Below are 23,148 nucleotides of genomic sequence, written 5' to 3'. Positions count from 1 at the left end.
CCTGTTGTGCGTGCTCAGAAGAGATCACATAGATCACAGGAGATAATGAATGAGAAACTGTGTCGCTGCAGCATAACTTTTCATTTGTTCATTTTCTTAACTTGATTATTCTTCTTCAGGGTCTGGGGGGGGCTGGAGCCTCTCCCATCCACCTGACTTGCATGTCTTAGGACTGTGGGACAGTGGGCAGAAATCAGAGCACCCAAAGGAGAACATGCGAACTTCACACAGAACGGGCCGGGACCAGGAATCAGACCTGAATTCTTCTTGCTGTGAGGCAACAGTGCTATCCCACCGAGCCACCACCCTGATAAACTTTCCATAACTCAAAATATTGCATCACTTTGATATTAACATTCATGCAAAGATTTTCCACACAATGTATCACATGTCATTTATTGCCCCTCATAAATGAACAAGCAAAATGGCTAAAACTTTGAATAAATAACAATAAATATGACAAGTGTACATACATCATGTATTGACTGTTAATTAAGGTCCAGGCATAAAACTGTTCAGTAGAAAGTACAGTATCCTAGCACAGAACAGAATGAGACTGGCAGGTGTGTACCAGTGTTACTGCATGGGAAAACATTCATATTTTGTGCTGATTATGAGACTTATGTCTTGACCTTGTCTTGAACCCCCAGTTCCTGTTTTTTTTTTTGCCTTAGTATAGCAGGTCCCTCATTTGATATGGTGTGCTCAACTGTAAAGCAGCGTTTGAGCATGGTGTGTAAGCTGTTGTAAGGGCAATATTTGTATGGACACTGTAGAGCCATCAGTTTGTTGAGAGGTAAATTAAAAAGCAAGCGTGTGCGTTTGTTAGCTGCTGACAGATTTGCAGATACAATACTTAGACTGCCAGGTTAGCAATGACAGCCCGGGTGAACTCGTCACTTGTGGCATAGCCCCCCAGGTCTCCTGTGCGCACCTGTTGCAAACATAAGAACAGCGTGTTACACATATACACAGCTGCAGCAACACATGTCCACACACACACACACACACATTTGCCAGTGTGTTAGAGAGCCTTTAAAAACTGAACTCACACAAAATACAGATACTACAAACAGGAAAAGAATGAGCTCTGTTCTTTTATAACGCACCTGTCTTTTCCCTCAGCCTCGTCCACTACATTTTACTATAGACAGTCACATTTTATTTCAAGAGACATTACTTGTCTGAAACTACGAATTAAACTATAGCACTAATCAAATTACTCACTATAACCCCAACCAACCTATATTAGTGGTAAACTGTCATCCCTGAAGCACATATTTCAGCATTCACAGATGGAGTGGAGTATTTTAAGGATATAGAAGAGAATACATTGCCATTGTCCAGCACATAAAACATTCATATTTTATTAATTCGTATCTGACCATAACATCATTCGTTCAACAGTTAAAAGGTCCGACACCGACTGTAACATTCAGAGAGTAATGTGTCATTTACAACCCAATACCACATCCCATTTGTGATCATTACAAATATGAAAATATGACATCTCCATAAAAGAAAACAAAGTATGTCCTTTCAATGATCATTTGTAATCAAAAAGGTAACTACAGTTGACGTACATAATAAAAAATAAACAGAGAAAGTGTGCCGACGTTTTCGCTGGTAGTGGTAAATGCTCAACACAGACAGCTTTCAAAATTTGAATGTGCCAAAAGGTCAAAACAACAATAATTTGGTTACTAATATATTACTTTATTTTCCATTATGGGTGGTTACCAATTGACCACAAATCAAGTCACTTTGAAGCACAAAAATACAATAAGGGACTGGTAGAACATTTTTCAGGGTCTATGGAATTAATAGTTTGTGACAGAAATGTTGTCCTTCAGCCCGTGGCCTATAAGGAGTCATCAAACTGATGACTTGCCCAGTTCATTTGATGACAAAAGGCTGGGACCTCGATTAAGAATCCACACTAAATTAGAATTCACTTTATTCCTGTAATCTTAGATAATTTTAAGTTGATGTGCATGAACAACTCTCCCAAATCTAAAGGAGAAACAACGAAAATAACCAAGACACTGGCAAAAGGGAACTGCTCCATCAACAATGAAAAGGAGACTGCCTTTATGGACATTGACATTATCTAGGGTGGATATGAAGAAATTCTCTTTAGAACTATTATGAAATGTAGCTCATTTTGGTATAAAAACTCAAAACATTCAGTCCAAAAAGTCAGGCAGTGATTCACCGTCAATGGAGCAACGCCTGAACATTTATCTTGCTGACATCAGACAGCTTTGGTTTTCTTGATTCTAGTTTTGGCATAGCTGTTCATGTTAAAATATTAACAATTATCCAATATCATTGAAAAAAAAAAAAAACATGAATTCTGCATTATGGAGGATTTCCCTTTACAATACAGTAACATAAAATGGCATATATAGGCTTTACTAGGACTAAATTCCTATTCACCATTCTGAAATGGCTGAACATGGTTGTATGGTTGTATTAATACCGTTAAGGGATTATTTGGAGGTCAGAAATGTTTTGCATTAGTGAGTTATCATGGAGAAGTAGAGTAGCAGTAGAGTAGCAGTCGAGATCTCTAGATGGTTCAGTTGTAAGCGATGAAGCTACTTGACACATGAAGAGAAAAATGTCAAGACAGTAGAGTGAAGCTGGTGATGGAGTTCAAGGCATAAGAGAAGCAGATTAGCAGATAAAAACTGCTGATAGGCAAACAAATAGGCTGCTTCGAAGCTAGTTTTTAAGAATGTACTACAGTAAAAAAAATACAGAGGTAGTCTGTATGGCCAACATGGCTAGAATATTTAGATATTGCAGCAAAAAGCCAGGAAAATAGGCAGACAGAAAAAGTCTACCGGAATTGCTGAAAAGTCTTACGTGTAAATAGATTTTCTGAATCATCATCAGATCAGTAAAAATGTTGAAAAAGCATTGAACTTTAGCACAACATTCTGACTTGGGAGACACGGTGAAAGAAGAATGTGATTATAAACCCCAACGACTCAGACAGATGAAGAGTGAAGATGAGGAAGGAGTGGGTGTGTGAGGAGAGGGGCAACAAAAGATCATGCTTTAAGTGATGTCAGGACTCATTCAGAGGAAGCCTCATGAGTTGCCCACGTTTTTAGTCAAGCACAACACAAATCAACTGGATCTATTGGGAAACTCATTATAAACCATAACCACTGGGATGCAACAGATGGTGTTTGTTAAAACAGTGTGGTACATTTTATCATTTGGCACAGTGAAGTGGAGGTTATATGGGGCTTAACATGTATCCAGTGCATGTTAAGATGGCCGTCCACATTTAAGCAAATGTCAGGGAGGGGTGTGTCTGGGGTCACACATCTTAGTAAACAGGTCGGAGACGCAGGTTATCCACAACGGCACGCACAAAGTCGCCAGTAGTGCAGTACCCGCCAAGGTCTCGCGTCCGCACCTGGGACACACACACACACATACACACACACAGGATAATGGGGTATATGGAGAGGAGGAGGTTAAAGGACAGGGAAGAGGGAGAGGGAGGGCATTTCAGACAACTAGCAGGCAAATTCTGCTTTCAATTGACAAGCATACGTTCAATATGTTGACATCCCACATTCGCACAATTGCCTAGCCACCTTTCCCCCTGAGGATATCCAAAGACACTGCTGCCCCATTTGAAATGATATCTTTCGCTAACTCTCAGTGACGAACAAAGAAGAAATCCTATCCTGAAGCTGAAATGCGATTTCGAGCGCGTTGCTGAATTGGCCATGCGCTTCAACAGCCATCTGAGGGACCACGGTTGGCCGACTCCATGTTAGTGTTTCTGTCAGGGTATGTTAGTGTCAAAAGGGGTCGCTCGCAAAAAGCAGTTAGTCCAAGCTGGTTTAAAAAAAAAAAAAAAAAAGACAGTTGTCATGGTAATGGATGCATGTAACCTTGCTGTGCAGGTTTCTACCAAGAACAAAGCAGAGCAGGGAAGAGAAACATACCAGAAGAGCTAAGACAGAAATACACAAACACACACTCAAGTGAGTAATCAAAGGCTCTCTAACACACTCTGATATGGGTTGCAGTTGGTTAGATGTGCATTTCATCCTAATGAATGGAATTTGTGGGTGAAGAACTGCTAACATTTTACTTGTGTCTTGGGATGCCATCAGACCCAAAGCTTAGTATCTAAAATGGTTCTGACTTTGAGGGGTCAGACATTTCTTTAAGACTCCGTTCAGTTCCTTCACTGACTGGAATTGTACTTTTTGCCTTGCTTATTGAAAGTTCCATAAGGAAACACAAGTATCTTTCAGTGTCTCATTGATTTAAGTGCCAGAGCTCTTTGTAGTTGATTGTTCAGGGTCACACATTCAAAAGTGAACTCTGATGAAATTTCTATTTTATTCAATGCAGTTACTGACCCACAAAACAGATGAGTACTTGTTAAGTTAGAACCACAGGCTGACAGGATTATGGTACGCATGCCCTCTTGGTTTCACTTATCCACATTCTGCTGAATGTAGAACCAGAGATTTACTTTTATCTGCTTGCATCTACAGCTATACTGAAAAAAAACTATTCCTACTTGGTGTTAATGATTATAAGAATATCTGTTGCTGTTGTCTGACATTGTAATGATGAGTTTTGCAAGATTCCTTGCAGGAAATTCTCTGAATTTTCTCAGAAAACTGGCCAGTCAACTACAAGATTGTACTAGATTATTAGTTGAAATGGTCTCACTAACTTAAGAGACATCATAACTGCTATAAAAATGTTTATGTCATGGTGGATGTCACCATTATTAGCTTGAACCGGGAGGCTGGATGCACCAGTGGGAATAGCTGCACTAACAAATAAAGCACACACTTACCTTGCCCTGTTTGATGACCCTCTTGACAGCATCTGACACCATGTGGGAGTGATACTCCAGGCTGCAACACAATACAGCGACAATTAAGACAAGGCCAAAACTGTCTTGTACATACAGTATGTCCACATTCAGACAGCAGGCACTTAAGTCTCTTCTCCAAGCCTTGAGGGGTACGCTAGACCTGGGCAAAGGATTAGGGTGCGCGGGGTAAAATGTGGTGTACTTCTTACGAGACCAAAGAACTCGACTCACTTGAGGTGCTTAAGCATGTTAGCAGCACTGAGCAGCATGGCTGTGGGGTTGGCGATGTTCCTGCCTACAGCCTGCGCGAAGGGGTGGCGTGCACCCTGACAGAGAGAAGAAAGGAGACAGGTGTGTGAATAACACTGTTGTAGTGCTGTAAGTCTTCTCCACCGCTGAGCTCCTGGGAAGGGTTCAGTAAATGCAGAATGCAGAATTTCTGCAATGCACCATTATCATTTTCCGCCATTCATTCTCATCTACACAAACATCAATAGAATATCAATACAATTCAAAGTACAGGAGAAACAGATGTAAAACACAAACAAAATACAATGCAACAGGCCCGCAGAAACTCACAGTCTCAAAGACGGCATACTCGGCGCTGTAGCTCTCCCCAGGCACAACTCCTGCCCCTCCAACCAGTCCTGCTGCCAGGTTGTCAATGATGTTTCCGTAAAGGTTGGGCATCACCAGCACGTCAAACTGGTACGGGTTCTGGACCAGCTACAGCATCGAGAGAGGAAGAGCTTTTTTAGATATCGGTAAAATAATGCAAAGGTGCAACAAGAAATGGAAAAGTGGAGCTAAAACCAATAAGCTGTATTTAGCCTAGATAGATAGTAGATACTAGAATCTTGAAAATAAAACGTAGGCTAATATGCATTACATATTAAACCAGATCATGTATTAGTAAAGGTGTGGGTGAGTGATGAACTGATAACAGTGGGAATGAACAGTGGTGGGGCTGTGCATACCTGCATGCAACAGTTATCGATGATGATGTTCTCATATTTGATTTTGGGATACAGCTCTGCCACCTCCGCACAGCTCTGGAGAAAGAGGCCGTCTCCTAATTTCCTGTAATGAGACAGGGTATGAGGACAAGTGTTGCTATAATTGTAATGCAAATGACCCAAATGAATACAATTTCAGAAATTCATGGCAAGGATGTGTTTATGTAACAAATAAGAGAACAAGCAAAGAGAGTGTTCCTGCATCCACCTACATGATGTTGGCCTTGTGAACAGCGGTGACCTTGTTTCGCCCCTTCTTGGTGGCATAGTCGAAGGCAAACTTGGCGATGCGCCGTGACTTCTCTCTGGTGATGATCTTCAAACATTCGATTACGCCTGTCACACTCTGAGGAGCAATGAGAGGGCATGGGAATTTTAACAGAGCCATTTCTATCAGTGCATGTCTACAGTTTTGGAAAATTACAACAGATATTAGTGGTCATGCTGCTGACAAACCTTCATATAAATCAAAGACTAGAGGATAGCTAAACAATCATGAGTCGTGATTACCATTGGCTTGCCCCCTCTAAGCGACAAGTACCCCAAAAACACATCAGAAAAAACCACAAACAAACACAACAAAAAAAACACCCTATACCACCGCAGTACCACCCTCAGAGAGAGAAGTCTTTGTGTTGGTGCTTCGTTTATGCTGACCAAGCACTGCATGTTCATGGGAAATCTCCCCTCAAAGCAAGTATCCATTTTCTTTTAATGTGGGTTTAAAACCACTGTACATCCGCAGTCATGTATTTGGCAGGGTCTTGTTTACCTCGTGCTCCAGGGAGCTGTACTCTCCCTCAGTCTGTTCACGGATGATGACCAGGTCCAGGTTGTTGTGGCGAGTGCTGTAGCCTGGCAGGCTGTTCACATGAACCACATTGGCAAACAGGTCCAGTTTACGCCTGAGGCACGGACAGAGAGGGAGAAAACAAAAATTAGACTCAAAACACAAACAGGCAGAGGTGCACACATAAACACACAGCTGTGGTTCCAGTTTTACCTCAGTCTCATCTCATATGACGCCAGCTCCCCTTTGAACTCCATGGGTGTGTGAATCTTTCCTAGATAAGCAAACACACCAAAATCATATTTGTTAAGTACATTCCAAAAACAGTATCCTTGAATTCTAATGTGCTTTATTTCAGCCAAAGAATAAAGGCTGAATTCATCAACCTGCAGAGAAGCTGACATCTTAAAACAGCAGACCGCTTTTCTTTTTAATATAAAAGTAAGTGGCTTGTTACATCAATCTTCCTACCATCATCTACTGATCACTTAGCATTACAAGAGCTGGCCCAGAGTAAAGTTCTATATTAATTGTATTTAAGGGTAAGAGTGCACTCAGTAACCACAGCCACCGGCGGTCCCGGGGGGGTGGGGTGGGGGTGATGACGAGGCCTGCAGTCTTTTAACTTCGCTGACAGTATGTTCATTAGATGGAGGTGAGCTGTGAGGTGAGGAGAAAGAAAGGCAGGTACCTTTCATGGCCACCTTGTTGGTCTTCATAGAGGTCAACACTTGATCCAGCTTTTCCTCACTGGCCATGTTCTGTACCTCGCTCAGGTGGAACTCCTCAAACTCCACTGGGACATCACCTGCCTGCAGACAGGGCGAACAGGAAAAAAGGTCAGGATAGAGAATAAATAAACATCCAAATGACTAATCACAGGAAGATCAGAAGTCAACACTACAAATAACCACTACAATTAGAATCATAAATGTACCTGCCTATATTTTGTATTTCAGCATGTCTGCCTAATTTTTCACCTATTTACATTTTTGTACAAGGCTAATTGAATCATATTTCAGAACTGCCATGCTTGTATTCTTACTGTAATATTGCAGGTGCACAAGCACATTGGGAGGTGAAGCAGTACAAAAATGAAACCTGCCATGTCAGACCATCACTACACTGTTCACTACATTTACTTTGGCAGACAATGCCTGAAAAGCAGCTGTCAGTTAATCTATATTTGTTCTGGTAAATTTGTCCTGGTTTCCTGTCTGGACAAAATAAAATGGACTGACACCTATCCATCCATCAGTATTTAAATAGAATGACAATTTGAAAACATGAATAGTTATTTTAAAACAGTGCCTATCAGTTTTGAAATATGGTTAAGAACACAGCTTAAGTAAAGGCTCAATAAGCCTGGAGGAGCTGGGATAAGGATGGAAAGTAAAACACTATAAATTCAACAAACATGAAAATACAGCAAGCTGGTGGACGTTTTATGAAACATTTCCCACTACCTCATACACTGTGTGTTCTGTAGAAAAGACAGAAGGCTCTGATGATTGTTAAGGAATACCTTGAACACATCCTTGACGGCGGTCATCAGCTCAGGTCCCACTCCGTCCCCTGGCACCATCGTCACCTTGAAGGTGGCATCTGCGCGAGCTGGGGGGGCTTCTGGGGCACAGAGACCAGCGGACACACTCAATGGTCGAGAGGCCAGCTGCTGCCACCGAGGGCCGCTCAGGCCCTGAGGTCAGGAAGGAGAGGACACGGTCACAGGGTTATCTATTCAAGACAGTCCTGGAGGTAGTTCTTTACGGGAATGGATGGACTGTTTTATTTTTGTAGACATGTTTTTGACAGGCTTCTGGTGGGTCATCAGCCACTGGGCAGAGAGGGGCGACAATCAGGGCACACAAGTTGGGAGCTATGTAAATGTGACAATTCAGTTGTCAAAATGACAACACATAAAGATGTCATGTCACCTACTATTTTAAAGGTCAGCGAGATTAGTACTACTTTCTCTAGGCAAGGGCACAATGCTGTGCCTTGCTTCTGAGTTACTGGAATGAGTATGGTGTCTAGCTGGCAAGTGAGAAAGCTGCAGTTGGCTGGCAACTAAAACATCGTTATCATAACGCACGCATATTATTTGAAGGGAGGTCTCTTATCTGAAGCCTGTTCTTTCAAGACAGTTAGCTTGTGGTTAGCCCCGATACGTGCTGTTCTCATACAAGAGAAAACAACACGTTGAGAGGCTAGCTTGTGGTTGGCTTTCTGAATGTAATGGCAGTTGACTCACACTGCCTCACTCAAGCAGGTTACCAACCAGTGTTACTTGGTTGGGTCAACTGAGTTAGCTACTTTAGCCAGCTAACTCACTGACTCTAAAGCTACTTAGCTATTGTCATTGGCTAGCTAGGCGAGTCTCCATTGATAACCCAAACTGTAACGTACTCTCTGGTCTCTTTCTTGTTAACGAGCTGACAAGACCAGCCACAGAAACACAGTTACAGCAACTTCTTTTAACCACCACGCCAACAGATAGCTGAGTAAACAACGTGTCTGATGCATAGGAATGGTATTATTAATGCGGCGTTAGCAACAAGCCATGGATGGCTGAAGTCAATGTGGCTCATGTCTCAGCCTGTCTCTTCCCCTGACAGTTCATACTATCATTGTGCTTGGGTTTAACAGTACAGTGACAACCACAATCACTCCTTTACTCTGGACGTATGTACAAAATAAGCTTGTAAGCATCCTCTACACACTCACCTTGACCAATGTTACCAAGCTTCCCCTCAAGGCGGCCGCCATCGTCGCAGACATGCAGCAACTGAGCGTACCTCTTCTTCTTCTGTGCATCAACGCGAACTACACGGCAATAGCGCCACCCGGTGGACAGAATACTTCATGCAAGTGGGCAATGATTAAAAGACCAATCACATAGTCTACAAATCTGAAGCATGTATTGGAATGTTATTCACTCTTGGACTGGGACCTAGGAAACATTTCTGAGACAAGAAGTGACCTTGCATGTATTAATTTTAACAAAAAGAAAGAATAGCTTCATGTTTGTATAGTATATTTCATATGACTTTCATATGCCTATATCTAGCAGTCTGCAATGTGTGTTATACTGAATAAGACATATAAGCCTATTAAATAGACCATGCTTTAATGTCTAATAATAAACACAATAGCAGCAGAGGGGAAAACCCTATAAACAAGACCACTTTAAAAATGCTAAAAGTAGGATTTTCTACAATATACAGAAAATATAAAGAAATGCTTATTGCTGTAAAATTTTCATGACAAATTAATGCTAGTTCTCAAATCACACTGTGACAGTAGCTCCAATAATCTATCTCATGGATTTTTAAATTACACATCAAATACAGCAGAAAAGGGAAAAATGATGCATGTGAGCTTTTTTGCTCAGTTTTGCTCTGTTCTCTCCGGCCATCAGCACTACATTCTACAGTATAGCATGTAGTGCTGATGGCCATTATCACATTTCATTTGACATTTGAAAATCCTGCAACTGATACTGATTGCTTGTCAGGGTGGCAATTGACATTTTTTTCTACATGTTGCAAAAAGTAATTGAAAAATATAATAACATCTTTAGGATCACAATTATCCTTTGCTCTGTGATATAAATCAATCCTAATGTGGTCATTTTACAAAATGAATAATATACAAAATGATTCAATTACCTGATGGATTCCTATGACTATTTGTCAAATTAGATTTTTTTAGCTGGAAGTAGCCCTATCTGTGTCACTTTAACCTCTCACATTTGTTATCTTGCTTGGATTGATCCATTGTTCTGACTGTGTGGTTCTTTGCCGACTCTTGCCACCTAGGTGAAATGGAAAATCATTTTTGGACATATTGGACTGGTACCCACCAGTCCATTTTGACAAGGGCAAAGCAGAGGGGGATGCAGATATAGAGGATCACACTACAGACAGTACCAGATACCATACAAATCACTCCTCAACAGGAAAAAGAGGGATTTCAGTGTGGTGTAGAGGGAGGAAGCTAAGTGTTTTCAAAGGGAGCTAAAGAGGAAAATAAAGGATGGACATAACACTTACAGATGTGGAACACAAGCTGCAGCAAAACAGTGTGAAGGAGGTGAGGAGTGGAATGAGGAAGTTCACTGGCTAGAAGCAGCAAGGCCCATTGGCAGAGCGGAGCCAGAAGAAAGCTAAAAAGCTAAACCTGTTTTTCAAGCGTTTTGACAACTTGACTCCAGGCCAGGCAACTCGTCAGCTCACCAGTATAGCACCTGATAGGACCACACTTGCCTCCGCCCACCTACTCCCTATCCTGCTCATCCCAATCCCCCTCCCATAATGCCTCTGACAGCACCACGGCCCCAGGCCCAAGCACCTGGCCCACATACAGTAGGTGTGGATGACACCATCATATACCTGCTCCACAGGGCATTCTCCCATCTGGACAGAAACATGGTGAGAATCATGTTTGCCGACTTCTCTACTGCCTTAAACACCGTCATCCAACCCCACCTGCTTGGGGAGAAGCTCAGAGTGATGCAGTTATCCTGGATTACTCATTATACCTCACAGGCGTGCTGCACTTTGTTTTTTCATAATGTGAATAGCTTACAATGCATTTGTGCATCTGCACACAGTTCTGTACATATGTTGTTCTTACATCTGCACACCTGATGATGTAAACAGCTGACGCACATTTGCACGCCTGTTTCTAAAATTAAGCTTAATCTGTCAACAAAGATGCTTTATCTCTGTCGTATTATTATATTATTCTCAATATTTATTTATTTATATTTATTTTTATTTTATTTTATTTTATATTATCTCCAAAACTCTGTATTTGTTCTATCATTCATTATCCTTGTCTTAGCTGCTGCAATGGCCCAGTTATGTGAAATGTATTCATTTTGTATGGATACCCATCCTATGGAGATCAGGGGATCCCCCATCCTATTCTTAGGCAGGCAGAGTGGTGCTGTCTATCTGAACACATGGTGACATTGGCATCATCACCATCAAGATAGGTTAGTATGTACTACCCTCCAGCACTCACTGAATGGCCCTCATTTACCTTGTTGGGCATTTAATTTGGCTATTCATGCGAGCGTCATTTCCTCAATGGGCAAGTAGCGCAGGGCTAGTGGCTGACAGCCGCCGCGTAGCAGCTGAGTTTACTATATATGGGCAAAGCCAGGCAAAGCGACCGCTCCACTCGCTTCCGTGTTTGTATGATCAGGAGTCCACAGCCGGGGAGCTTCACTGTTTCATTCATTTGGAGGAGTAAGCACGTAAACAGCAGGGAAAATGTCATATGAACTGAGTAAGTCTGTTAATTTATGATGCTAGTTGTTGAGAGAATATGCATTGAAACTTATTTTGGGCAATATTATGGAGGAGATCGCGCCAGCTAGCCAGTTAGCCGTGAACCAGCTAGCTAACCTCGCCCATACATGATTTTGACATTTCATCATGCAATGGAAAGAACAATGCCGACATTGGCAACAAGTAACGCTACGTCAAATGCGGTGTAGTCTTCTGTAAAGTCTGGCATGTTGTGAAAAATCCTAAGGCTGGAAATGCAATCTAGTACAAACTGTACCTTTTTACTAGGTTGGTTAGCGTTAGCCAGTCGAGCTAACATCACTCTTGGGAGGAAACAGCTTTGCATACAAAACCTTTGTTATGACATGCCCAGACAGTGATTTTCGCTGACAAGCATCAGATTTGCAGCTACAATACGCCAAGTAACCTAAGCCTTTAACAAGGCTTGACAGTGATTGAAGTTATTGAAATTGAGTTGGTGGACCTACTACTAGTATTTGATAAGAAATTGTGATTTGACAGCCAAAGTGAATGCCATCAGTAATAACTGCACTATCTTATTTTCTTTTGAAGAAAAATTAGCTCTTTTCATGTGGATACTGCTGTGATAACTCAGCAGTCTGAACATTTTGTATTATACTGTGGTTTGGGAATTTGAACTTGGCCAGTAAGAACAGACTAGGCAGTGTGGTCAAAGTGAATGGTGAGCTCATTGAGGTGAGTTAGGCCCAGCACATGGACATGTTAAAAAAAACAGGTCCTCAGAAAGGCTAATGAAGTACTAGATTGCTCTGAGTTTGCATAAATATGTTTACTCCACTTGAACTGGCATTAGTCTCATGTGGTGTAGCAGTATTACAGAATATTGCCCTGGTCAATAAGGATTTAATATCTGGTTATATCAACTGATGCTGGCCTAAATGAGTGCAAGTTGTGATTTGGCATGTGTTTTATTATTCTTTTATGCTAGGTGTTTTTAATTTTGGCCGCAAACCAACATTTCCCTTACACAGTGAAGGACAATGAATTTTCAATTGAAAAGTTTTATTTCAATGTAGTTAAGTTGTATTAAGCATTATTGTGCTTCACAGTGATGTATCTGCCTGACATCTTTCCTGTCATGTCTACCTTTTTAGAACATGTATTCGCCAGTCTCCCGCAGATGGAGAGGGGAGTTGCCAAAGTGCTTGGCGGGGATCCCAAAGGCAACAACTTCCTCTATACCAACGGGAAGAGTGTTATCATCAGGAACATTGATGTAATTTTTATTTGTGAAATACTACAATTTAAATGCATTGCTGAAATAACTTCCAAGTGATTTAGTTGTCAGACAGACCTGCTGATGTGTCTTGTCTCGTATCTCTGACAGAACCCGGCTATAGCAGACATTTACACAGAGCATCCCCATCAAGTCACTGTTGCCAAGTACGCTCCCAGTGGATTCTACATTGCCTCTGGAGGTAAACTAGCTACTGTTACACTACAAATGCATGCAGTTTTCAGAGTAGTACTGACGCTATACCAAACGAATTGTTTTTAAATCCCTTCAGATATATCGGGAAAGATCCGTATCTGGGACACCACCCAGAAGGAGCACCTGCTCAAGTACGAGTACCAGCCTTTCGGAGGCAAGATCAAGGACATTGCCTGGACGGAGGATAGCAAGAGGATTGCTGTGGTGGGGGAGGGACGAGAGAAGTGAGTCTCAAGGGTTCTCATACTGGCTGAAACTAGTTGTTTTCACGGGTATTTAAGGGACTGAAGCGGTCAGCTTCTCATTAATCTCACACTGCCATGGCTCCAAGTCTCAAGAGAGGCTCCTCCCACTGCAAGCAGTCAAGCTGATTAATGCATCAGGTCCAAGCTCCATTGTTTGCTTTAGATATTTGTATTTTTCACACACTTAGGTGATGTTTTCAGTGCCATTATATCACAGTAATAAACAGCTAATTGTCCATAATTTCTTTATATACAATATGAACAAAGTGCTGCGCGGTGTTTGAAAGATACATAAGTCAGCATTGGGCTGTTATGGTATCTGAAGTCTTCCAGCTCACCACCTGGTTCACCTAATGTGTATAGACATAGAAGTAAACACACTTGAAATTGGGGAGAGAATTGGACATTGGACTGTCCATGAATGACATTGTAATAAATAGCAAATCCTTTGCAGTATTCTCTTACTGTGTTGACTGTAAGCATTAACATTTACATCTTCTTGTTTATTCTATACCCCAAAAACGTATAACATTGACTGAGTGTGTGTTTATCTGTCAGGTTTGGGGCAGTGTTCTTATGGGACACTGGCTCCTCAGTCGGAGAAATAACCGGCCCCAGCAAAGTCATCAACAGCGTGGACCTCAAGCAGACACGCCCTTACCGCCTTATCACCGGCAGTGACGACAACACTGCTACCTTCTTCGAAGGGCCTCCCTTCAAGTTCAAATTCACATTAGCTGTGAGTTCCAGAGATTCATATTTGCTTATTTTCTAAGGTGTTTAAACGGCTTTTGGAAAGTGGTGTTTGTGTTTAAACAAAGTACCTAGAACTAAGGTGGTGTTGTGTTGTGTAATATTGGAGCAAAACCCAGCAGACCAATCAAGGCTAACTGTTCTCTTCAGCTTGTGGTTTAATCTAATATAATATAGGCCGTCTGCAAATTTGGAAGTTACACTAGCTTGGGGTTGAAGTTCTCTCAGGCTTCGGCCCTGCTGTTTTATTTTTAGTGCCTCTTGGTCATCTCTAAAGTTTATTACATTCTGCTGGTCTTTTGACAGTGTAGCTTTGTTTGTCTGTTTCCATATTACATAATCCACATCCCCCATAAATTCTCAGAGTATGTGCGAGCCAGATTCCTCAAAGTAGCCTTTCCCTCTTCAAACTAGTTTTTTAGCACTAAACCTAAATTTGTGCCTTTGACTCAAAAATCCTCATGCTCTGTTTTTAAGAATACTGCGTGTCCGGACTTGGTTTTGCAGTGCACCAGTATAGATCACAGCCTATGTGTTTTTTTTTTTTGTTTTTTTTTCTGGTCCTTGTCCAAACATGTTCAGTAGTATAGACCTAGGCTATAACAATTACATAGATAATATGGCATACAGTAGAATAACCTATATGCCAAACGGTTCAGGAACAGACTAGGCCTACATATGGTTTATAGCATAATGCCAAATTTTGCATTTTGTGGTATGGTATGTGTGGTTATGTCTAATTAAATCGCAGCTTGTATGTGCTGGTGAGAAAAGACTTTTGATAGCTTCCTCAAAATTGCGCATATTTTACAAAGCTAAGCAGTAAACGCCTGCTTCTCAAACCTAGTTCATATGGTCATGATGCCTTATTCTGCTCATGACCTCATTGGTAACTTTGTTTTTTGGCTGCATCTTGACTCACGCTGGTGTGAGCGCTGGATGGTGGAGTAGGCTGTATGTGCTGTTGTCAAATTAGATTAATTGTTCCTATGGGGAACACATGTATTTTTTTTTTTTTTACTGGAACATTGGAACAAAGCTGTTTTTGAACAACAGCTCACATGATCTGCTCTCCCGGGAAATTTTTGATTGCAACTTTCTTAACAACCTTAATGAATTATGCATCTCCATCTGAGTTTTTGTGTTACTACACTTACCGTAAGCCTTTAAGATCAGGCATAAAGGTCTGACAACCATGAATATGGAAGAACTTTGAATTTCTGATTTCTCTGTTTTTGAGGATGATTGAATACATTCATCTTTCTTCCACAAGCCAATTCAATTACTGCATTACATCTGATCAGACCTGACAAACGTCTCCAATGTGCTAGATAAAATAGCTGTCCCCACTTACATGGAAAAACAAAACAAAACGTGCAACTAGATGCAAGACTAGACGCAACCTTAGGCCCTCAGTGAAGATGAGGTAAAACTACTAAGGAAAACCTTTTATAAGGGAAAAGAATGGAAGAAAAATTGGACGGGTCAATTCAAAGAGGGATGCAATAGGCGCCAGGGCAAAACCCTAAAATGGACAATGACAATGAGATAAGAAAACAAATAAGACAAAGAGAAACCTGATGAGGCAGAAAGATGGACTTTGGCCAGCGCCGATGTTCACAAAAGCTAGGCCAGCGTTCACATACCCTGCCAGGTAAAATCACTGCATGCAACAGGTGTCTGAAAGAGACGAGGGACAAAGAGACACACACACACAGCTGCACTAAGCATGACCCACACACAGAGCAGACATATTCACCCACGAACACAATCATACAGACAGCAGACAGGCAGTGAGTGTAATGATGCAGACAGACCAAGAGGCAGCCCTAGACTGGGTTCCCAACGGCCGGTTTCTATATTTATGCTGTCAAAGCTAAGGTAAACTATGGTGGGAGAAGATACTGTCGGCCCAGAAATAGACGGGGCTAGGGTTGGTCATATGACAATGAAAATAGATTGGTTTTAAGTTAGCTTGAGGTGTGCACAAATGTTTCTTTTGGGATAATTTTCCACTTTTTTTTCCTCCCCTTTCTGTCTCCCTGTTGACTCCTGAAGGGCCACAGCCGATTTGTCAACTGTGTGCGTTTCTCTCCAGATGGAAACCAGTTTGCCACAGCCGGCGCTGATGGTCAGGTGAGTATCGAGTTCAAGGCCAGGAGCTCAGAACCAAGGAGGACTTGCACTATGACTGATATATCCTGTTTGACAGGGAAACACTGTCCCCCTAAGCTTGGGCCTAGGGATGCACCAATCATGTTTTTTATTCAGACTCTTATATTATATAATGGTGCATTTTACCCAGGCTTTCTACTAACAGTGGCACATCATGTACAGCAAGCATAGCCAGAAAGATTTCAATATAGCACGGTGTTAAATAAATAGTTATTGGAGCTGCATGTCATTGCTGGCCTAACCACGATTAAATAAATCTTCTTTTTTATCCAAACATTTTTATTGCACGTTACCTCTGTGCTTGATGACTGAGGTGTTTATTCACCTCTTGCTACAAGTAGTGCAAGGGAAAAAAATCTGGCAGCATAGGCTATGCCTTCTGTCCAATACATTAAACTGTAAATGTTTATTAACAGTTTGACTGATTATTGTATTAATTTGTAAATTTCACTTTCAAATTGCGCTGTCACGAAGGAGCAAAATGAAATGACCAAGTCTCCCTCTGCTCCTGGCAGTTAGATAATTAAAACTGGCAAGGCCACTTAAAGAAATGAGGGGCCCATTCTCCACTGTAAAAAAATGAAGACCGTATTCAATTACTGTCCAATGGCACATGAATATAAATAACGAATGTAAACCCATAATGTGATTGCGCAGCTGAAACGGTGACCGGCCGATTGTGATTGCTGGCTGATTGATTGGTACATCCCTAGGGATGTAGTATTCTAGTATTTGTTCATAAACAAACAGTTGTAGTCGTATACAAGCACTAACGGTGCCAGGTCTTCCTAACTACTGTCATTTCCACAGATCTTCCTCTACGATGGAAAGACTGGTGACAAGATAGGCTCCCTGGGTGGAGAGAAGGCCCACGATGGAGGAGTCTACGCTGTAAGTGAATGCATGTAGAGAGCTTTCTTCCATGTTAAAAATGTGCTGCTATATATTTCAATGTTGTATATTATTTGAACTTGAGCAAAGTCATCAGTACAGTGTATTTACCCTGCCAGCATATGTCATCCCCTGCCCCCAGTACATTTGGTTAGTTGGGTTGCATTTTTCAGAAGAGGTGAAGCTGTAATCAAAGTTGGCATGCAGTCTGCCTGGACTGCGTAGACACACAAAATCACTGCTTTCCCTATTCAAATTAGGGACCATGTGATATGAAAGAGGCCAATCTGTCCTTCAGTTATGTCAGTGATTTTCCATAGCATTGGTGTTTCTGTTGTTTGAGTGACAATCTGTAGGCCTCTTTGGCACGATACCTTGGTTTACACACAAAACTTGCAACCTTGTTCACTTTCCCCCCTGCATCCTGCAGGTCAGCTGGAGCCCAGACAGCTCCCGCCTGATCTCCGCCTCAGGGGACAAGACGGTGAAGCTGTGGGACGTCGGCGCAGGTACGGCCGTCACCACCTTCAACATGGGTGCTGACGTCATGGACCAGCAGCTGGGCTGCCTGTGGCAGAAAGACCACCTCCTCAGCATCTCCCTGTCAGGATACATTAACTACCTGGACAAGAACAACCCCGACCGGCCCCTACGCACCGTCAAGGTCAGCCATTAAGGGTTCAAGGAAACTATTCCTGGATTTTATGAATAGAGCTCCCTTTTACTGATAAAGACTTGTATTAGATTGCAGTTGACTTGAGTTTTAAGGCAGTGTGGTTTCAAGGAAACAGCTGATATATAAGTAAGGGAAAATGTACAGCCAGCCATGAAAGGACTTATTTAGCAATAATGACTGGCTGGCTGTACATTATCCCGCTTGTTACATGGCTGCTTACCAAAGGCATTAATCATTTGACACATACATTGATTTTATGAGTTAAAATAACTGACAAGCTTCTGCCAAACAAAAAAAAAGTACTAGGAGAACTGCAACCATAGCAACATATGAAACAGCGGTCTGTTATTCAGAAATAACAGAGCTCAGAATGTGTTCACTGGCCAATCAGAATTGAGTATTCAATGTAGCCATGTAATAACTAAAGTTTTGAGCTGTAGAAATACTCACAAAGTGCACTCCTAGAATGTGGTAATGCTTATAGATTGTGTATTAAGATTTGTTCACCATCATGTTGACTTTAAAAACGGGCAAATATATCTACAAAAAGACCCCCTGAACACGCACACACACACACACACACACACACACACACACACACCCCAATAAAATTCTTGTTGTCAGAGTGCTACCTTTTGCTTAAGCTCCTGTCCGTCAAAATCCAGCTTATATAAGTCTGACCCAGCCACCAGACCTAGAGGTTGATCCGATGTGAAATTTTTGAAGCGCATTATTTGTCACAGGCAGAAGGAAATTGGACAGGAAATGCCTGTCATTGCACAAGTGGCTCTCTCAGAAGCTTCCAAAATATTGTTGGACTGTGTGGCATTTTACAGGAACCGTTACGCTGCCAAATCTCCCAAGTGAAATGCTTGCCCATCATGGGGGTTGGGGGTGGATAGAGGGGGGGGGAGGGGTCACATTTTTGACATTCTCCAAAAATGACAATAGGTTGTTCTTGTTTGCCTTCATAAATACAAGTCATATTTGAAAACTTGTCATTCTTCGTCCTACAGGGTCACAGCAAATCCATCCAGTCTCTGACGGTTCACAAAAATGAAGGGCGAACCTACATCTATTCAGGGAGCCACGATGGACACATCAATATCCTTTCACTGCTGAAGTCGTGCCATGAATAACCGAGGGTCACTGACTGGCACAGAAGGAGAGCAAGTGCCCTTTTTATATGCAGATTACTCTTTTCATTTAGAGGCACTTGGCAGTTCTCGCACAATTGACACTTTGGAGTTGTTTTAATCTGCCAAATATGTTAACATTACGTGATCTGCACAAGTAATATAAATAATATCCCTTCAAGTGAAGGAGGTTTTGTTTTCTTGTAATCTGCTCATCAAAATTCTTAGCGGAAACGGTTTATTTGTTTCCTCAGTCCATCTCTATAATGGAATTATTCCTTAACCTCCCCTTCACATTACTGGGATGCAGAAACCGGGGAGAACGATGACTTCTTGGGGAAGGGCCACAGCAACCAGGTGAGCAAGATGGTGGTGGACGAAGCCGACCAGCTGGTGACCTGCAGCATGGACGATACAGTGCGCTACACCAACATCAACAAGAAGGAGTACAGGTGGGGCCATTGCACGCTACTTCAGGGGAAAGCTCTGAGATGGACATGGGGGGACGTGTTATGATGTTGGTATGAAATTGTGTGCATTCTGGACCTTATCTGTTAATGATAATAGAGGTCGACCTATTCATCGGATTAGCAGACACAGGCTTAGAGTTAGAGCTTTGTTATGATAACTGGTAACGGGTGGATGTGCCTGCTGATTATGTTCTGTCATGTGGGAAATGAATAATTGTCCGTGAACACCGCTGCATCTCCCACTGAACACCAACTGCTAATTTTAACCACTGGAGGGCGAACTGAGTCAGGTTTAGTGAGATAAATGGCACTGGAGCATTTGGGCTCAAATGTTGGCAATATAATCGGCATTATTGTATTTCATAATGGTACTAAAACCAGTTTACAACTCCAAAAAAAGTGTTTTAGTGTGGAGTTACTTTTTAAAAACCCATAATTGGTCCCCCTCTAGATGATACAATGCTGATTTATCATAGAACTAACTCTAACTGATGGCTTTCCAGTGCCTCTGACTTGGTGAAGATGGATGTCCAGCCTAAATGTGTGTCAGCAGCATCAGGGGGGCTGACACTGGCCGTGTGCATTGAGCAGGTAACTATCCATCAGCTTACCAAATTGCTTAGTTCAGCCTTCCCTTTGACACATTTTAGTATTTGTGATGTCATGATCCATTTTGACATTGTGGTCCTGGCAAATTTTATGTGGATACTTCAGTTGACACCGTTTCTTGTCTCCTGCTTCACCCAGGTGGTGTTGCTGAAGGACAAGAAGAAAGTGTTCACATTGGACAAACTGGGCTACGAGCCAGAGGCTGGAGCCATCCACCCCGGGGGCAGCACCGCCGCCGTGGGGGGAGCAGTAAGTGGACATTAGACCACAGATTAACTCGCCAAACATCAGTTGCAGTCAGCTTAGCTCTGTATCAGGAAATACTTTAGAATTCAGGGGAAAAATATCACTAGCATGTCTTTAACTGTGTTTTATCATCCAGTTAAGCAGCCATCACAGGACCAGTTGTAATTTGGTTTTGAGTTTCATCCCTTGCCTTTCCTCCTCCTCCTCCTCCTCCTCCTCCTCAGGATGGGAAGGTCCATCTGTACTCCATTCAGGGCAACACTCTAAAGGAAGAGGGTGAAGCTTTGGAGGTTAGCGGACCGGTCACAGACATGGCCTATTCCAATGATGGCGCCTATCTTGCCGTCACAGATGAGAGGAAGGTCGTCACAGTCTTTACTGTGGCAGACGGCTACTCGGTAAACACTCTTCTCTCCTATACTTATTGTTTTTTTTGGGGGGGGATTCTTTAACATGCAGTGGAGCACGGAAACAGTATGCTGTCATGCCGCAGGAATTGGAAATAGAAGTTTCTTTGTTGTAAAATACAGTAAATGTGTCTTTCGTTTCTTTTTAAATTTTACTCCCTCTTCTCCCCCAGGTCAAAAGTAACTTTTATGGGCACCATGCAAAAATAGTGACCGTGGCCTGGTCACCTGATAATGAGCACTTTGCCAGTGGTGGGATGGACATGATGGTGTACATCTGGACAGTCAGTGATTCAGATAGGAGGATTAAGCTCCCAGGTAGGCCATACAAGTGCACATTCACTCGTACTCGGCACATATACACAAATGTACTTGGGGTTTCCTCAGTGTGAGCTATGTACATCATTCCCTTTAACAGTATCCAGAAATGCAAAAAATGGCAACAGGAGGTTTTAAGGTGTACTTTGTCAGCTCATGGTGGACACTTTGCTTCTTTGTAAGACATCTAGTGAGCGGTGTGTTTCACTCTTTGCCTGCAGATACCCACAGGTTGCACCACGTCAGCGGCCTGGCCTGGATAGATGAGCACACCCTAGTCACCGCCTCCCATGATGCCAGTGTCAAGCAGTGGACTGTTAAATTCTGAGCGGCAAACAGACACACATCCACATCCCTAGGGACAAGGACTACTGTAGAACTCGCTCTCTTCTTTCCTATACTATATTTTCAGTATCTAAATGATGGTCTCTGCTGTGGGGAACCCCTGAATTGTAAATGGTCATAATGGCAGGGAAAAGCTCCTATCAAGAAAGATATCAAAGACATGTCTCTTTTGATGCTAACAACCTCAGCTTACACAGGAACAAAGCAATGAAAAGTACCATGTAAAGAAAGTGCTTTTACATCTTTTTTGGGCTTTATGGAAGCAGAAAAATACTTGTAAGCTCAACATTCCATAGGTAATAGCCTTCTCTCAGTTCAAACTGAAATGCTTGTGTCTCTGGTTGGGCTCAATACATCCTAACTTACTGGGTGAACCAAAAGTGATTTTATCAGCTAAATCTTGTTGAAAATAATGAAACTTTTTGGTTACATTCCTGAAATGTTAAGCAATTGGTCCTAACTGCACTTGCCTGTCAATTTCTGTTTTCTGCAAGGGTGGATGTAATGTTTCAAGGGGGTGGGTGTAATGCTTCTTGCTTTGTCTTCGGCTCCATACTTTTGTCTTTTGTCATCCAGAATACTTCCTGGTGGATTGGGGAGCAATAATAGGAATGGAAAAACAAAAATAATATCATCTATCTATACAATCGAAATGCTGTGTATTCAATCAAGCTCCAGTATTGTTGCTGTGTTTTTGTTTGGGCCCACTATTCTTGTGTCTCACTTTTTATTATTTGTTTTGATGCATCGCCTTCCCAAAGGTGGAAACGATTCATAATATTAATGATAATAAAACACTTTTTATGCATTTTCCCATTCATGTATGTTTGCATTCTTTCTGCTTGTCAAATACATGCTTTTGTGCAAATTGTCCAGCAGGTATTCTGAATGGGCCGTGTACGTTCCTTCAATTGGTCTTTCTTTTTTCTATCTGAAACAGGAAAACAAAAAAACGGATCATGGTTTTGTTTTTCCGGTTTTTAGTCGAGACAATTAAAAATATGATCAAAATGATGTGCTGACAATGACGATTTCAAAATTCATGTTTTTTTCCTGTAAGGTACGGTTTAGGAGGACAACACTGTGGGATCACAGTCAGTTTTTGCTGTAAACAGAGGGGGGCAACTTCAGAATCGGGGGTAGGTACCAGTGTACGAAAGATTTATCTCATTTTTTGTTTTGGTCTTGACGTGGATAATCTGATTAACAAGAAAACTAAAAGCAGAAAACTAGGTTGTTTCACATGAAACTTAGTGTGGACAATCTTGGGAAACATCCTCTTTCAAAGTTGTATAAAGTTTATTGATAGGTCAAATGGTTTGGTTTTTATCGACCAATAAACTTTTAATGGAACACGCCCTGACACTAAATTGGCCATAACTCATTGACCATTCATTTAATCAAGCCAAAATTTGTTGAGTGTTGCTTGA

The 23,148-nt window shown here is 41.8% G+C and overlaps 2 protein-coding genes across 3 annotated transcripts; one reads left to right on the top strand and one right to left on the bottom strand.

The window, feature by feature from the left end:
* Window positions 1-377: 377 nt before the first annotated feature.
* On the bottom strand, window positions 378-9,475 carry idh3b (isocitrate dehydrogenase (NAD(+)) 3 non-catalytic subunit beta). Of its 2 annotated transcripts, none has more exons than XM_071922676.2 (11): window positions 9,401-9,475; window positions 8,199-8,372; window positions 7,365-7,485; window positions 6,887-6,947; window positions 6,656-6,788; window positions 6,096-6,229; window positions 5,845-5,947; window positions 5,447-5,593; window positions 5,099-5,193; window positions 4,847-4,907; window positions 378-934 (listed from the first exon to the last, which is right to left on the bottom strand). In XM_071922676.2, the coding sequence occupies exons 1-11, from the start codon at window positions 9,452-9,454 to the stop codon at window positions 857-859; spliced, it is 1,161 nt and encodes a 386-aa protein (XP_071778777.2). In that variant the 5' UTR covers window positions 9,455-9,475; the 3' UTR covers window positions 378-856. The 2 variants fall into 2 exon arrangements, with proteins under 2 accessions (XP_071778777.2, XP_071778768.2); XM_071922667.2 differs by lacking the exon at window positions 378-934 and adding an exon at window positions 2,492-3,433.
* A 2,465-nt stretch (window positions 9,476-11,940) lies between these two features.
* On the top strand, window positions 11,941-22,531 carry wdr1 (WD repeat domain 1). Its single transcript, XM_071922636.2, has 15 exons — window positions 11,941-11,971; window positions 13,110-13,231; window positions 13,343-13,433; window positions 13,524-13,671; window positions 14,251-14,431; window positions 16,504-16,581; window positions 17,431-17,511; window positions 17,942-18,175; window positions 19,204-19,291; window positions 19,619-19,775; window positions 20,297-20,384; window positions 20,541-20,651; window positions 20,873-21,046; window positions 21,229-21,373; window positions 21,595-22,531. Exons 1-15 carry the CDS (start codon window positions 11,956-11,958, stop codon window positions 21,699-21,701), a joined length of 1,821 nt encoding a protein of 606 aa, XP_071778737.1. The 5' UTR covers window positions 11,941-11,955; the 3' UTR covers window positions 21,702-22,531.
* Window positions 22,532-23,148: the final 617 nt, after the last annotated feature.

Source organism: Centroberyx gerrardi, chromosome 5 (assembly GCF_048128805.1).
Source record: "Centroberyx gerrardi isolate f3 chromosome 5, fCenGer3.hap1.cur.20231027, whole genome shotgun sequence".
Lineage (NCBI taxonomy): Eukaryota > Metazoa > Chordata > Actinopteri > Beryciformes > Berycidae > Centroberyx > Centroberyx gerrardi.
Note: the sequence above shows the minus strand (reverse complement) of the source record. Positions and strands in the feature narration are given on the sequence as shown.

What these genes read in the sequence shown, in the direction of transcription:
- idh3b (XM_071922667.2), bottom strand. Translation starts at nt 9,454, where the DNA reads ATGTCTGCGACGATGGCGGCCGCCTTGAGGGGAAGCTTGGTAACATTG. An exon ending in CCGTCAAGGATGTGTTCAAG is followed by an intron (nt 7,486 to 8,198) that starts GTATTCCTTAAC and finishes CCCTGTCTGCAG; the next exon opens with GCAGGTGATGTCCCAGTGGA. An exon ending in TCATATGAGATGAGACTGAG is followed by an intron (nt 6,789 to 6,886) that starts GTAAAACTGGAA and finishes TCCGTGCCTCAG; the next exon opens with GCGTAAACTGGACCTGTTTG.
- wdr1 (XM_071922636.2), top strand. An exon ending in GTGGGGGAGGGACGAGAGAA is followed by an intron (nt 13,672 to 14,250) that starts GTGAGTCTCAAG and finishes TTTATCTGTCAG; the next exon opens with GTTTGGGGCAGTGTTCTTAT. An exon ending in CAGCCGGCGCTGATGGTCAG is followed by an intron (nt 16,582 to 17,430) that starts GTGAGTATCGAG and finishes TCATTTCCACAG; the next exon opens with ATCTTCCTCTACGATGGAAA.